At 40.3% G+C, this 16,218-nt stretch overlaps 1 protein-coding gene across 1 annotated transcript in view; it reads left to right on the top strand.

Annotated features, from left to right (window-relative positions):
• GAREM1 (GRB2 associated regulator of MAPK1 subtype 1) overlaps positions 1-16,218 on the top strand; it is a 101,899-nt gene that overhangs the window by 9,887 nt on the left and 75,794 nt on the right. Inside the window, exon 2 of the mRNA XM_009090048.4 lies at positions 12,737-12,877. Coding sequence (XP_009088296.3) covers positions 12,737-12,877 — 141 coding nt within the window. The remainder of the gene's footprint in view (positions 1-12,736; positions 12,878-16,218) is intronic.

Below are 16,218 nucleotides of genomic sequence, written 5' to 3'. Positions count from 1 at the left end.
GCCCCTGGACCCAGGATGTGGCTGCAGACCAGCAGCAAAGCTGTGACAGCACTGCAGCCAAATGTAGGGCAGGCTGGAGGAGAAGAGTTTTCTGTTGCATGTCTTATGGGTTGCAATGTCAAATATCATTTGGATTCCTGTCAATATATAACAAAATATCTTAAGACCAAATTGCCTGTGGGCAAAGATAAATGTGCCCTCAAGGGGAGAGTGAGGCATGATGGGGTTTTTTTATTCATTCTGTGTTCTGCATGCTGCTTACCAAAAGCCAAAGCTTTCCACAGGAGGGTGGGTTGTTTTTTGTTTGGGTTTTTTTTTTTTTTTTTTTTTTTGTGCCTTCTTAAGGTGATAGAAATATTATCAAAGAGCTGTTAAGAGCTGTTATTCGCTTGTCCCTTATGTTTTGTTAAAAGCAAAATCCATTCTTCTGATACTTTACAGCTGAAGTATAGATTTCTCTGAAACAATGGAAATAAACTTTATTCAAGATTAAGACTGTTCTTGATCAGAAAAGGTTGCTGCTTTAAATGTGTTCCTCCTGTTAGTGTTCCTGTATTACCCAGGTCCTGTTCCAGGATGTAAGCAGACCAGAGGTGCCTAATTGGAATTAAACGTCCATACTTCTGTCCCTGTATGCAGTCAGCCCATGTTTGAAGAGGCATTACCTGCCTATTAGTGATACTTGAATTTTTCCAGGTTGAGCAGAAGGGGTGGGGGATGTGGCTAAAAAGCAGAGGCAATGGCAGCTCCAGCAGTCTGGGGCTGTGTGTGCACAGCCCATTAGTGCCTGCTTGGACTGTGAGGGCACAGGGAGGTGGGCCAGGCACTGGGCAAGCAGCCAGGTGGCAGCCCCACTTCAGAGCAGAGCTGAACTTTTGTTCGCTTCCAGCTGTTTTTATTTCATCCTTAAACCCAGGCTGCAAGAAAGATGAGATACAAATTAAATTGTAATGATGAGTTCTCTGAAAGCCAAAGAAAACTATGCTTGAGCAGCTCCTGCATTTGGGGTACTTAATTTTAATTGGGAACTTGTCCAAGATACCCTAAGTTCAAGCAGGGATCACTGCTGTGCAACAAAAAGTGCCATAGTCTCCCTTTAGGACTTGGGATAGATAATGAGAGGCTAGAGCATGTTTACTTGGATGCTATTTTAAAATATCATCTAATTATAAATAACTGTCAATGAGAGCTCCCCAGCTCTCATGCTGTGCCCAGGAAAAGTCTGAATGAATAGACTGTTTCTCTGTCTGCCAGGACAATCTGGAATCAAATTCTAGCTCTTAAATCCACGAGGTTGGTAGGGTTAACGTTTTCTTCGTCGGCATCTCAACTCTGGGGAGCTTTACCCAGCCTTCCCTGGCCTCACTGCCCAAAACCTGTGCAGCAGCCAAAGGTGTGCAGCTGCCTCTGGCTTGATCAGCTGAAGCAACCACTCTGTATCTGTGCTTGGACATAAATAGGAAGTCAGTGACAGTGTGTTAAGTGCAATGCTAAATGCTGACCTCCCACCTCTTAAGTATTAAGCTTCTCCAGCTGGGCACCTGATGCTAAACAGGCACTTGGAAGTGTGTTCTCCAGTGGACCTCACAGTATTTATAGACACATCTATCTGAGCAGGAGCTCTCTAGAATGAGGAATGCCTGCCTCTAGTGAAAGAGAACCTCAGCTCTCTGAATGAAGTACTTAAAGGAGCTTATTTGTATGGCAGCAAACTGCTCAGAGATCTTGTTGCTGCTGTGTTTTTCCTTTGGTCAGGTGGTGCTGTTGTTCTCTTTACCTATCAGACTGCTTTTGAAAGCTGCTCTTTGCAGTCTTCATTTCCAGGCCTGGTGCCTTCACTGCAAAGGGCAGATAAATATTTTAACTTTTTTACACCTTTGATGTTGACTTTTTTTGAATGAGAATTCAGAATGGAAAATTAACGACATACGGGATCAACACAATTCCTTTCTCTTACTCCCTATGGTTACAATAAACTAGGCTGGAACCTCTCTTGCATGCAATGAAAAGTTTATTTAGCTTTCTCCTCAAAATTTCTAACCTGTGACCATTTTAAATGCAGTTCAACTTGTCATTGCTTGCTGTTTTTCTTAGCACTTCAGATTTGTGGTCTTAGATGACTTCAAACCCAGAGAGCTCTCTTCTGTAAGAATCTCATTTTTAAAGGAATTGAGTGGTTGTATGATTTTTTTCCCCTCCTTTTTTTACAATGACAAATAGTTGCCACTTATAGTTGGCAGTTATTCAACACATTGCAGAGTATCAGAATAGTTTAAAGAATTGCTGATATTTTCTAGGCTGTTGTAAGTAACCATGGTGTTTGTTTTGTTTGATTAATCATAGAATTAAATCTGTCATGAGGATACAGCAAATCTGCAGTTACATCTGATGATGCTCAATATTAATAAGAAGAGTAATTATGGTAGCAACAGAAAGTTACTCTGTTTTGGAATGTGAATGTTAAGATGTTGTTGTACTGAGTGGTTTTTTCCCCCTGTGTGGGAGTGAAGAGCAGTCTGTGTTGAAAGATGTGTTTTGGCTTGTTTGGCTTGAATTCATAAAAAGTAAGGTTTCTCATTCTGGGATGTTAGTTCTGAAGGCTTGAAATAAACACAAACAAAGCTCAATGAAATCTGTGTTGTTACTACTCTTTCTTTTTTTTTTTTTCTCACTAGTTCTCTTATGAACACAAAGAAAGCAAGATGCCAAGGTTCAAACTGTGAGATTGCTGAAGTCAGCAGAGAGTTTACCGTCAGTGGCAGTGGCACCAAAATTCCAGTTACTGCTTATTTAAAATATTTGTCCTTCTCTTCCCTGCAGTAGGTCAAACAGGTTTTTTTTTGAAGACTCACTGAGATGCTGTCTCTGTATATTTGCAGCTAGGGAAAAGCTTGCCTTGGAACAAACTGGATTTTTCAGTGGATTAATCTGTCCCATAGCTTTGTAATGAGATTATGGTTTATGCTGATTTGTTGCAACAGTACTGGTATATCCAGTCATTCCAATAGCAAAATTCTAATCCTAGAGAAATAAATCTGTCGTCTTGCTGGCAGGCATAAAAAGAATAGGTGGTTGGGAGTCTCTGCTCTCTTGTTAGGTATTAGTGGGTGATAGCTTAAGTTCAGCATCAGTTGGATTGAAGCAATTTGATTTTATCAGGCTTTTGCAGAGGGATTGGGAATTGCAGAAATAAAGCCTTATCTCCTTTCTCTTGATTGTGAAATATTTAATGGTTGCCCAGAGCAAAGTCTGATCACAGTACTGTGAGGCTGAAGGATTACATCAATGCTCAAAGTACCCCAGGTAGTACTGCAAGGCACTCTGGGGGTGATGCTGTCCTTGCTCCTTCCTCGCTGAGCAGGTAGGCTCAGTGACGCAAGCTGCATTCCTGCTCAGACAACTGAAAGTTGTTGCAGCTGTGTTTCATCTGGGGTGTACAGTGGCAAGAGGCTTCATCTGGGACAAACTATTTCTTAGGTAGATGCATCTTGCCTAGCTCTCCCTGAAGCTGTCCCTCCCTCCACCATCCAAGGTGGAGACAAGTATAATTGCTGGTGGCAGACTTTGCTGCAGATGAGCAGCTTTTGGGCAGCTCTGGATGAGGTTGGACAAGTCTCATGGACATTTCCTACATTGTCTCAGAAGTGAATTAATGAAGAGATGACGTGAAATTGTTGTTGAGTTTGTGAGGCACAACCTGAGCTGGCTTTGATGCCTAGCTCTCAAATAAAAATATTTTTTAAACTTCATTTTCCAAACTCTTTTTGTGGTTAAAAAGCAACTCTGAATGCCAATAGGTTGAGTCTTAATCTGACAGACAGCACAGAAGAATTTTGACTAATTTTATCTGAACTTCCATGCTTACAACTTTTTCCCACTTCTTGTTTTTGGCAAAAGAAGGAAGAATGTAAGTCATCTTAAAATCAAATTAAGTATGAATCCTTATGCTGTCAAAGGAAACTTTTCACCCACTGGAAGACATGAAGTCTGTGCTGCTGATGGAAGGTCAAATCAGTATTGGTTTGGGTTTATTTTTTTTGGATAGAGGAGTGTTAAGTTGCAGTTTAAATCATGACAGAAATGCTCCTTGATCCAGATAATGGGAATCAGCATAAATGAATGTGCTGCAGGAATGGAAGTGTTAAATGGAAGCACATATTGAAAACTACTTGGGAATTTGTTTGAAAAGGAAGAAGGGGAACTGAAAAGTGAGCCCTAGATATAACTGGAATATTTTTCTAGATCTTTGTGTTGAAAGCTCAGAAGGTTGTGTAGCTGGGTACAGAGCTTTCTGTTTTCATATTTTCCACTATGCTCAGACACAGAAAGTCAGTTGAGACCACTGTCAGCTTGCCTAATGAATCTGCCCACTTTAAATTAAAAATTTAGTACGCTACATTATATAGCCCTGAGATGTTTAAATTTTAATGTGGTTTGTTTTGGTTGGGTTGTTGGGTTTTTTTTTCATCCTACTCCTAGAAACTACAATATTTGCTCCTAGAAATTATAATATTTACCCTTTCAACTTACTGGCAGTCTGTATTTAGGCTTCACATGTTATACTCCCACACAGGTTGCTGTGCTTTCTTTTAAACAAGGAAGTTTCTCTGATCAGCTTGATTTTAAGTTTTTAATCAGCCTTTTTTTGTGTCTGTATGAAATCAGAAAGTCAGACTGATAACTTGAAGTGGCTTTCAGAGAAGGTTTTTCTTCAGTAGTAGTAGTGTTTTCTCCAATTGCAGGCTCTTTCTACTTCTCTGCCATTAGGCATTTAATGTAAGAGTAACTCTTTTGAGCGTCTGTTCAGTCACAGTGACAATAAAATAAAAAAAATCAGATATTTTTTTGTAGGTTTAATGTTGCTACAAGTGGGTTTTATCATGTAGCAAAATATTTCTGGGGTGTTCTTCCCCTTCCTTTAAGGAGCATTACAATGATGTGAATTTTTCCCTACAAATTTCCTTTGCTACTTCAGACTAGAAAAATTTGATGCTCTTCTCTACCTAATGAACTTTTTCTGCTGACCTACATCACAGACCAGTGCTTTTGACAAAGAAATAGCACTGACAGGCTGAACAGCTCAATGGAGATTTGACTCAGTAACAGAGGACAGTGCCAAAGCTTAAGCAAGCAAACCACCCTAATTTAATATTTATTAGTCTTTGACATTCATTGAGGTGCATCTCCATAGATAAAACACCCAGCAGATAGTCTGCAGTATGATGCAGTGTGCAGAAAACAAAAGGTTTGATTCTCTCTCTCCACCCTCCCTCAGAGTTCAGATGGAGTTTTCATAAGGAGAAGTGGCACAGCCTGCTAAATAATAATAAAATAATTTGTCCTAATTTAAATATTCAGACTTAACAAAAACTTTTTGCTTCTTCACCCGAAACATAAGTCCCAAAGTCATCATGATAAAAGAAGAAAGCTCTAAGTATCAATGAAATGATCTGCAGAAGAGGCAGCTGTTGTGCCAGTGAGATGCTGTGGCAGTAACACAGCTGAGTGCTGGGGGTGGTGAAGGATCCTTGTTGACAGCACTGTGCAAGTCAGATGGAAGCTGTCCCGTTGCAGGGAACTTGGAGTTCTCTTTCAATAGCTTGTTGCCCGTGCTAACACTCTGAGGCATTTTTTTTTTTGTGTATGTTTTTTCAGAGAACTTGTATTGTTAATCCCATGAAAGCAACAAACTCCGATCAGTGCCGCTTGAGTGCTGCTGGTGCTTCTGTGTGTCCCTGAATCAAATGAGTACAAATTCAAATCAACAGTGAATGCTCTTTGTGATGCAGCCTGGTGTACATATTTTTGTTTTTGCTTACTTGGTTTGTGTGGGACAAGAAGTTGCCATCTGCTGGTTTTTTGTGGATGTTATGCCTTGTGTTTTGTTGTGTTGTATTTTAAGAGATCAGAAGCCCAAACAAACAACTGGCTAAACTAGAACTTAAGTGCTGAGACCTCTTTGAAGATTTTGTAAAGGATTAGCCCACCAGTGAGAGGAAACAAAGATTCTCAGATAAGAATGGCTCTGGAGTTATGATTGATCTTTTCTTTCTTATATTTTTTTTTTTAAAAGACAAAAAAATGTTGTGGTACCCAGCCTTATTTTAACACCTGGTGGTACTGCAAGCATACCTTGGAAAGGCTTGCAGGTACCTGTGGTGCTCCCAGACCCTCATTGCTGAGGAGACTGAAGTGTGTGTGATGCCTGCAGTTCACAGCTGCTCACAGGTGCTGGGTGTTTCTGACCTGTGTGTGGTCTTTTCAGGTGTGCTTCTGGTTTTTAGATGGGGTCTCCCTCAAGCTTTTGTGCTAAGGAGGCCTTGGCTTCATCTTTTACCTTCTGTGGATCTCCCAATAAGATGAAAAGAGATTTAATTCATCTTAATGTGTTACCTTGTGTGGGAGCTGTGTGACTAGCTGTGTCTGTTGAAACACAAATTTGCCTTTCTAGAAACAAGACAGCTTTTATTAGTTTGCTAGTGACAGATTTTGTAGGTTCCTTCTTTTGCCATGAAAAGCAGCACTGGCATTTGTATTTGTGCTAGCAGTGTGACCTCCCTCTGACCCAAAACATCTCTTTGCAAGAGCCATGCAAGTCTATAATACTATCTTTTTTCTTTTTTTTTTTTTTTGTAACAAGAGATAGATTATGACTTCATTTCATAGTGTGTGGGGCTGTCCTTTTGTTTTCATGATGGGGTAGGGTAATGTTAAGGTTTATCTTAATGCATGGCTTGTTTGGTCCTCAGCTAGGGAAGGTCCAGGCAAGCTGCATGCCCAGTGAAGCACACAGTGTGTGAGTAGGGCTCTTCAGTGCAATGGGAGCATGATGAATAAGTAAGAACCTCACTTCTTTCTTTTTTCTGACTTCTGATAGTGTTGCTTTCTCTTAGTTTCCAGTTGTTGCCAGATAGACCTCCTCCCCTTGTAACACTAGTCACATGCTGATAGTTCTGCCTAATTATTTCACAGCATAGGTGCTCCCCTGACCAGCCAGCCATCTCTTTTTCCAGTTGACATGTCATTCCTAGCAAATGTTAGTGCAAACTCAAGGGGGAATAATGTGGATGTTATTCCATTGTGTGGTTTGGTAGCTACCTGACTGAGCACCCAGTCATGATTTTTAATGTTGCTGAGATTTTTCTATGTAATGATATGTAATGTGATTATGGAACAGTAGATGGAATAATTAAACTCACCACCTACTTAACTGACCAAGACAGTCTGGGTGATGCACTTAATTGTATGGCATCTGTTACCTTGCATGCAGATAGTGTTCAGGCTTAATGAAAACACATGGCCCTAAGTCTTGCTGAGTTTTCCCTGGGGTTTTCCCAGGCATCTTTTTCATCAGTTATTTCACAAAAGCCATCTTAAGTCTCTTGTGAGCTCCTGGTTCTTTTCTGTAAGCCTTTTCATCCCAGAAAGAGCAAGTTCAGCGTGCTTGAGCTGATGTGCAAGGGACAGCACTAAGCTCACTTTGCAGTCTTCTGTGATGAATGAGTGGAATGTGTCCATAACCATCTTCCTGGCAGGAGGAAATGGTATCTAGCTCATCATGTGTGTGTAAATGGAATCTCTTGTGTTACTGGAACCTTGCATGCGACGACTTCTCTTTCTCTGAATTACCTTGTTACCTACTGTTTTAATGTCTCCAGATGCAAAGCTTGTGCTTTAAGGCAGTGATGCAAACTCATAGCCACAATGCCAAAGTATGTGGCATTATAAAGCATTTATATTCCTGTACATCACTGCCTATTTTTAGCTGTGTAGTTTCTGTGAGTGAGTGAGTCATATTGGCCTGAACATTTTGCAGTGACTTGAATGTTAGTTTTTCCAATATTAGGAGGAGAACCGTAAAAGTTTTGTTGTTGGTTTGTTGGTTGGTTCTTTTCATTTGTTTCATGAGTTTTCTTTAGTGGTTGGTGTTGAAAAGTCATTGTTGTCTTTGGCAAGCAGAGTACATGGGACCTGTGAGTTTTCTTTTGTGCACTGTAATGGGACATTAGGAAAAGGCTTTTCTCTGAGAGGGTGGTCAGTCACTGGAACAGACTTTCCATGGACGTGGTCAGGGCACCCAACCTGTCAGAGTTCAAGGAGGGTCTTGATGGTACTTACCCATATGGTTTAGTTTTAGGCAGTCCTATGAGGAATGAGCACTTGGGCTTGATGATCCTTACAGGTCCCTTCCAACTTGAGATATTCTGTGATCCAGGAGGAAGCAAAGAGGAGACAGGAGTGCTCAGACCCTTCAAAACTGAAGTGGTCTTCAGTTCTTCTCCCGAGGCTTTGGGGGAATTCATAGACATTTTGGAATTGTGAAATGCTCAACTAAATAAAAATGCGTGTGTCTTTAGAAAGTAGGCAGTGACAGCAACTTGCAGAAATGTCTCTTTTCAAGAGAAATTACTTTCTTTCTGTGCTGCAGCATAGACATATATAAACTCAATCCCTGCATGTAGTTGACTTCTGTTTTATCACCTGGTTCTCAAAAAGTACAGGTGAAGACATAATTTTATCTCTGAATTTGTAGATGAAGTTATCCTTTTCCTCCTTCATCAGTCTTGCCACAGTTGCTAGCTGTTAAATTGAAATTGGAATGTTTACAATGACAGAGTCAAGATTTGCCAAATATGGATGATCTGGTTTTGGAACTAGAAAGAATTATTAATGCTTATTAAATACCAATATTATTAAATATTGGTATTTAATAAGCATGGGACTCTTGATTAAGAAATTACCTTTTTTGTAATGACTGTATCAACATGTGAATGATTTTCCTTTCCTGATTAGTATTTCCCCTTCAACTACCCTTCAACAAGCATGGTGTTGGCAATATTAGAGGGTTTTAGGAATTGTACAGAAATGGGTCATGCAATTAAAAAATTATAGTGAATCTTATTTGCAGTGAACACCTGAAGACCTATTACAGTGCTGTTTTGGTGGTGCTAAATGAAGTTCCCAGATATTGATTGTGGATAGAGTGCTTGTGGGAGATCAGCTTGTGTTGGAACATACTGGCTAAGTTTTCAGTTTAGGGGTGTGAGGCTTTAATCTCAGGCAAGGATGGGTGTTGACACTTGATTTAGGGTTTAGGAGCTGCTAGCAAGTCATGGGTGTCTTAGTCTTAGGCATTATTATGAGTAAACTTGACTCATATTTTGGAGGGAGGTAGGCAGCTTGGGGAAAGGTGGGGAATTACATGTGGTAGTTCATTGCTTCTCTTGACTTTTATTTGGGGGAGTAAAAGACCGGCACAAGTATTTGCCTGTTGATTCTTTGTAGTGGTTTAATTATATGGCAGGCATGTGGGGCAGGGAGGAGAGGGTGAAAAGATAGAGCAGTTAATCCACACTGGATCATAAGATACAAAACTGTTACTAAAGATGAGTGACCTGTGTTCTCTGTTTCTTCATGGTGTCTTATTTTTATGTAAGCAGCAGCCTAGGAGTGTGTTGGATAGGTGAGAACTGAGTTCTCTCCCACACAGCCAAAGTGTGATTAATGAAAGGCTTGCATAACTTATGCCACTGCAGGGTGGGGGGAATCAGATGGAGTGTGTGTGGCTGTTGTGCAAGGTATGGTTGGCTGAGAGAAGTGTGAAGGGATAACTGAGCCTGGGCTGGTTTGGGCTGGGACAGGAGTCTTGTAGCAAGGGTCAGAGGGTCTCCAGCCTGGAAAGTCCTCCCCTCCAGGAAGAAAGCACTTTAAAATCAGTGAGCAAGTCTTATGGGGGAGACAGAGTAGAAGAAAAGGGAAGAAAGAAGTGAGCTTTGTTGTCCTCAGTCACCTTTTCCTTGCATAGATTGGATACCATGATCAGCCAGGTGTTTTTGAGAGTCCTCTAATCCCTCGGTGACAAGGAGCCTCTTCCCATAAAGCAAACCCTAGGAAGCTGTCTCACCAATGGTTAGGAAAGATCAGGGCTTGGTAAGGGCAGACCTGCCCTTTGTTAAGGAGCCAAGGGGAGTGTCAACTCCTTGTCACATCTGCTTCACCTTGTCTCCTCCAGTCTCCTGTGGCAGAGCACGGAATTCATTTCCGATGTAATCGGTTGCAGCAAATAATTGTTGTAATGAGAATTGTGGTTTCCAAGGTTCTGTTTAAGAAAATACAGCTACTTCCAGCTGCAGACTCAGTGATGTAGTCACTCTTGGGCCTGCCTTACTAATCTCTTTTTACACTCACCTGTCCCACCCAGTTTTAGTGGAGCAGCACTAAACAGCACTTAAACAGATCGCAGCATGTGAGCCATGGCTGGAAGCACCTTTTCATAATGGGTGTCTTTATTTTCCTGAGAATATCTTCCTCAGATTCTTCGAGGGTGACCCATACTGTAATTATTCCCCTGCAATTCTGGGTGTAGAGTCCAGCCTCCCTTTAGGTAATATTCTGAAATTATACCTACAGATTATAAGGCAGAGAAAATGTATACCAAAGATACTTTGTGTTTTATTCCAAATTTGTTCACCAATGTCAGTGAAACTAGTAAAATACTAGGTCTTCCCTTAGGTATCATTGGTTGGATTATGTTGTGGGACAGAATAATTACTTGTTGCCACAGATTATAGGAAGCAGGAGTGTAACTTTCAAAACTGAAACATGAGTTTCAAATAACAACATTTATTATTATTACTGTTATTGTTGTTATTATTATTGTGCTTTCCCTCAAAATCATAAAACTTTGCAGCAAGCTGAAGGTAATTTTTATACATTTTAGAGGTTGCCCTGTAAGCAGAAAACAGGAGATGCTGGCGGTCTGATAATTTGCTAAAACTTAGCAGATACGTAATTCCTTCAGCAAATATATCTGAATTTCTTTCAAGATATGGATGGGAAAAGAGTTCCCTGGTGCTGCATGGTAATTTTGCCACTCTTCCCTAGGCTTTACTGGTACTAAGGAGCTTTGTATGTTTCCTGACTTCTTAATTATTTCTTTGTTTGTTTCTCCTGTACACCCCCATCACAGGAGTTCACCCATGGTTATAAGTTAAAGACACAAATGGGCAAAGCAGGAATGTTTTTAAGGTTTAACAGGCCATGGAACAGCAGACCCATGGAAGTCCATCTCTTGGACTCTGCAGGTTTGGCCATGTCTCTCCCTTGCTTAGCCAGATCCGAGTTTCTGGAGGAAACAAGCAGAATCCTGTGGCCAAAGGCTGTCAGAGCAGATGGCCGTAATGGTCTCTTCTGATTTAAAATCTTAACAATTCTCACACACACCAGTTGCTCTGTTTAAAATCGTGTAGGAGGGTGCTTGCTGATAGAATGGGAGCATGAAATCAGGCAGGAATGGGCTATGTAGAAGCTGTTGCCTTCGGTGGAAGAGTGCCTGTTGCAGGCAGAAAAAAAGCTCAGTGGGAAGCAGCTCTGTTCTGTCTCTCCTCTGCAGAGACAGAACAGAAGAAATGTTTGCTGCCCCAGGTTGAGGAAATTCTCATCCTTCCACTGAATTTTAGGGACAATGTGCAGAAAGTTCAGTTTGTTGTAGTAACTGAAGGGGATGGGTTTTGTCCAAACGTGATTCCAGGGCTAAACTATTTGTGTTATTTTTGGCTGTGACTGCAGAGAGCTGGTAGGAGAGAAGGAAAATGAAATTTAAAGTTTCATTATTCTTGGACCATGTTTAGTGTCTACTGAGTGTTCCTGAAAGTCCAAGTGGGTGCTTCAAAGACACCTGGAGAAAGGCTGGTTTTTTTTGTGTGCTTAATGCAGAAGTGTCCTGAGCAGGACTGCAGGTGTGTAAGAGCAGTTCTGTGATGATACACTGAAGTTTCCTGCTCTGTGAGACTTCGTTCACATATCGTATCCCACTTGAGATGTGTGGCTGGCACTTTAAGTGGTCTGTCTAATATGGCTCTTGCAATTGCTGGGAAACCTAGCAAAGCACTCTACACCTGATCATGCACTGCAAGCTGTAGAACAGGGCAGGATACTGCAGAAATGCAAAGTTGTGAGAGGCAAGGGAAGAAAGGAGAGCTGGATCTTTGACTGTGTTTGGGGTGGGTTTGACCAACCCCAGAGTAGAAGAGTATGAGAGAGTGCCTTAGACAGGTGAGCAACACGTTGTCTGGGTAGGCTTCTGGTTGAATTTGTCTGAGAGGGGACTTATATGTTTGTGATTTTTTTTTTAAATATTAATTTAGTTATTCATTTCTCTTCTTTAAGTAATAGGATTAAGTTTATAGACATCTGAAAGGCTAATTTAACAGTGGCTTGCAAAGGGATAGAATGACAAAGATGAAATCTCTGTGTTTGAAAGTGTGATATCCAGTTACTACTGTATGGTAGTGTGATGCTTCTCTTTTAAGATATGGAAATGTGTTGGGATTTTTTTTTTTCTTTATTTAAAAACTAAAGGACCTCTCAAGTATTTGTATCAAGTGAGATAGGCAGACTGAAATAGAAATATGAAAGTGTGTTTATGCAGAAAGTTGAAAAAGGAGCCCCAGAGCCACTACTGAGTAATCTGGATTGCATCTCTGTGATATTGTATGCATGCACTGAGGTGTTTTGCTTCATGTTTGTTTTCTGGAAGGTAAGGTGCTTAAGTTGCAAAAGTGAATACTGGATAGAGTTGAAATTTACTTAATTGCATTTTTAATTATCAAAAACTCTGGAAAAGAATAAACACCAATGAGATTAAAATGCTTGTTGTGATGTTTTCCTAATTCATCATGCAGTAAGTGTAGTTTGTTTTCTTTTTTTTAAAAAAAACCCTACATTTGTTTTACAGGAGAAACTATAGAAGGTCTTCGGGACAGCGATTATCTTCTGATTCATTCGTGTCGGCAGTGGACAACAATTACAGCTCACAGTCTGGAGGAGGGTCACTACGTCATAGGGCCAAAGATAGAAATCCCTGTACATTATGCAGGTAAAGCTAATGTTCACCTGAAATTCAAATTCAAACACAATGAATTGCCTACCACTCATACTGATCATTATGTTTGAGAGAACGAAGCTAAGCCTCTCATGCCATTGTCTGTGTTAACTTTTTAGTAATGTCACAGAGCAAGAGATACTGACTTGCTTGCAGGGCTGCTAAATAGATGTATTTCATTGGGCAACACATTGACAGGACACGTAGCTGTGTAGAGGAATTGATTTCAATTTGATCATAATGAGTTGCCAGCACTTCTCATGTGTGAATGTGGAGACACAAGTGTGAAAGTTTGAAATTGCCTTGAAATGTTTGGTCAGAGATGGAATAGATTTTACATTCAAGCTGAGGGGGGATTTTCTGATGTTTCCATGTTAAACACCAGGGACTCTTCATAATAATACTGCACAATTAAACTAATGCTCCTCAGTAGTGCATTATCTTTGTCTGCCTTCTTGGGTGATAGAGTAATACTGTTGTTCCAAGTAGCTATGTTCCAACTAATCTATATTTATTTCATGATTTAAAATTATTTTTACTTTGCTAGCAAATTATTTTTAATACTTTTTCCTGCTATTTAGTGTTCTCATTCACAAGCTGAACAGAACAATACAATGAGTGGGAACTGCTTATGTTCCAGCAGTAGATGGAAAACTTCCAGAGCTGGAAAGTGTGAACTGAAAGAGCCATGGCTACAAAGTAAATATGTGGCCTTAGAGTTTTAATTAACCTTCTGTATAAACAGTTATCAATTGAATAATGTGCTTGGCTCTGCTACAATCTCCTTTAAAGCGCTGTGCACTGGGGTGTGCTGAGTTGGACAAGACCTGGCCGAGTTGCTTTGTGTCAGTCACACCAGTGCTGCAGCTGCAGGGATGCACCCTATTCCAGTGATGAAAATTGCACCACTTGCCTTCTTAGGTACTCTTTCTCCTTGGAGTTCACTACTGGAATGTTAATTTTTCTAAGATTTGTTTAAAAGCTTTGGTCTGATGGCATATAGTGTCATAATGCATGTGGCTTTAAAACTCTCTGAAGTTAACTTTCTTAGGATAAACATTTTCTAGTGCTTATGCTTAGTAATGTTCATCTTTTTTTTTTACATCTCCTGGCTGCATAAGTTCCAGTGGTGTGGGCAGATATACACTTCACTTCCTTTGAACTGAATACCATGTTTTAAAATCCTTACACTGATTCCTGGAAGGAGAATGGAAAATAAAATGGTTAATGGCATAAGAGATCTTAAGGGGTTTACTGAAGGCTTGATTTGGGTCTTCAATTTTAAAGTTAACAAAGATATGCTAAGCAGGGTTTCCTGACTCTTCATGTTTCCATTCATTCATATCTTAAATTTACACAGACACCAGCAAAATAAAAATCTGTCCCCTGAGATACTGCAAAAGTGTCAAAGTGCTTTTCTTCCTGGCTTGTGTTAAGGCAGGAAAAGAGGATGTGTTTAGTTAGCAAAATATGTTTTGCTGTCAAAGAAAGTTCCCTGCCACAAAACTCTCATGCATGAGATGAAAATTCCTGAAAGTTCAGAAGCTTCCACCTAGTGAGGAACTTACTGAACATGATATGAGCTCCAGTGTTGCCAAAGAACATCACAAAAATGGTCTGTGCTAATTGGCAGAACCAGAGCATGTCTGATGGGCTTGCCTCCATGGAAGGAGAGATGAAGCTATGCATGTGAAGGATTAGTTAGCAAAGCACTGCAGTTTGGCACTTGGATGCTGACATCTAAATGCAGATAGAGGTGTCTTCCATACCCTAAAGATTAGCTTGTGCTGCTGTGGAGTACCATACAGAGGTGTGTGAGCTGGCACTGAGTGTGCTGTCAGTGCTGCCCTGAGCAGTGCCTCATGTTCTCTGTGCTTGGGATCCAGAACTCCCTGCTGGACAGGCCAGGTTTAATGGGGCTGCCTAAGCCAGGTTTAATGGAGCTGCCTAAGCCAGGTTTAATGGGGCTGCCTAAGCCAGGTTTAATGGGGCTGCCTAAGCCAGCGTGCTGGGCTGGGGGCTGACCTGGATTATGGAACTGATTTTTGCATGGTTAAACTTTAAACTTCTGTCAGCTAAAATGTACTACCTACCAGAATGACCCTTAGAGATGGAATATAAGAGTTCATTGAAATTACTTTCAAGGTTTGTTTTGGCTTTAAAACCTTTTTTTTGTTCTTTAACCCTAGAAGAATTTCAATGTCACAAATTGCAACATGATTTTCATTGTAACAGTTGAGCAGGAAGAGACACTGAAACTGATTTTATTTTCCTGAGATTACAGTTTAAGTACCACAACTTCATCACTCATAAATATATTACTGACCATAAAGTAAATCTTATTTTGCTACTTGCTAAATCAGTTTTTGATACACTTATTAAACAATACAATAAAACAAATACAAAAGAAATACAATAAAGCCTTATTAAAGAAGGGGAATGCTTTATTTTACATTTAAGTGAAATTTTATTGCCAGAACCTGAGTTGTGCAGTCTTGCTGGTGGTGCTTTCCCTACTATGAAAGTGCTACCGTGGTTGTTTTTTTGGTGGTGGCAGACATGGTAAACTCTTGCTGTTAAGGATCACATATGACAACTGTTAATGTAACCATTCTCTCTTGAACATTCTCTCCAGTCTGCTTCTCTTTAGAGTAAAAATTAAAGTTAATGTAGCAGCAAGTTAAATTTTAATGTAATTAAAACCAAATAACTAATGTGTTTCTGGCACTTAAAACAACAAAAGTCTTCACATGCATATGGAATGGAGAGCATATTAAAATTAATGTCCTGATAATGCCCTGAAAGAATGGGTTTCACAAGAATCCAAGGTCATCACAGCAGATGGACATTCCTTTGGTGTTATTTGCTTTCTTCAGGTACAATTCACACTTGATACTTATAGGAAGGTCTTATCAGCTCTCTGCCTGAACTAGTTGTTTTGTTTCTGGTGCTTTGATATCCTTAATTTCTACTCTAAAAGCAAGTGTTTGTTACCAATAACCTCTAGCTGACATTAAATGTTACTGTTAGGTTTTGCTTGGGCAGCACAGTAACCTTTACCTTGATAGATGTTTCCCCTGGTAGCCTCTGGAAAATACTGGTTTGTGATCTCAGTCTGGAAGATACAGGGCCTGTTGGTACTACACTTTGCCATGCTGAATTACACTGCTGTGCTGCTGCTTGCCAAGAAAGATACTTTTCATTCTTCTGCAGAAGTTCTGCAGAGGAAGATGTGTCCCAGGGACATGCTGGTGACCACATCTCAGACATATTCTGTGGTAACTGAAAGGCACTGAAGACACTCTCAGGGGTTTAATACTGTGGCCCTCAGGTGT

This window comes from Serinus canaria, chromosome 2, assembly GCF_022539315.1.
Source record: "Serinus canaria isolate serCan28SL12 chromosome 2, serCan2020, whole genome shotgun sequence".
NCBI lineage: Eukaryota > Metazoa > Chordata > Aves > Passeriformes > Fringillidae > Serinus > Serinus canaria.
Note: the sequence above shows the minus strand (reverse complement) of the source record. Positions and strands in the feature narration are given on the sequence as shown.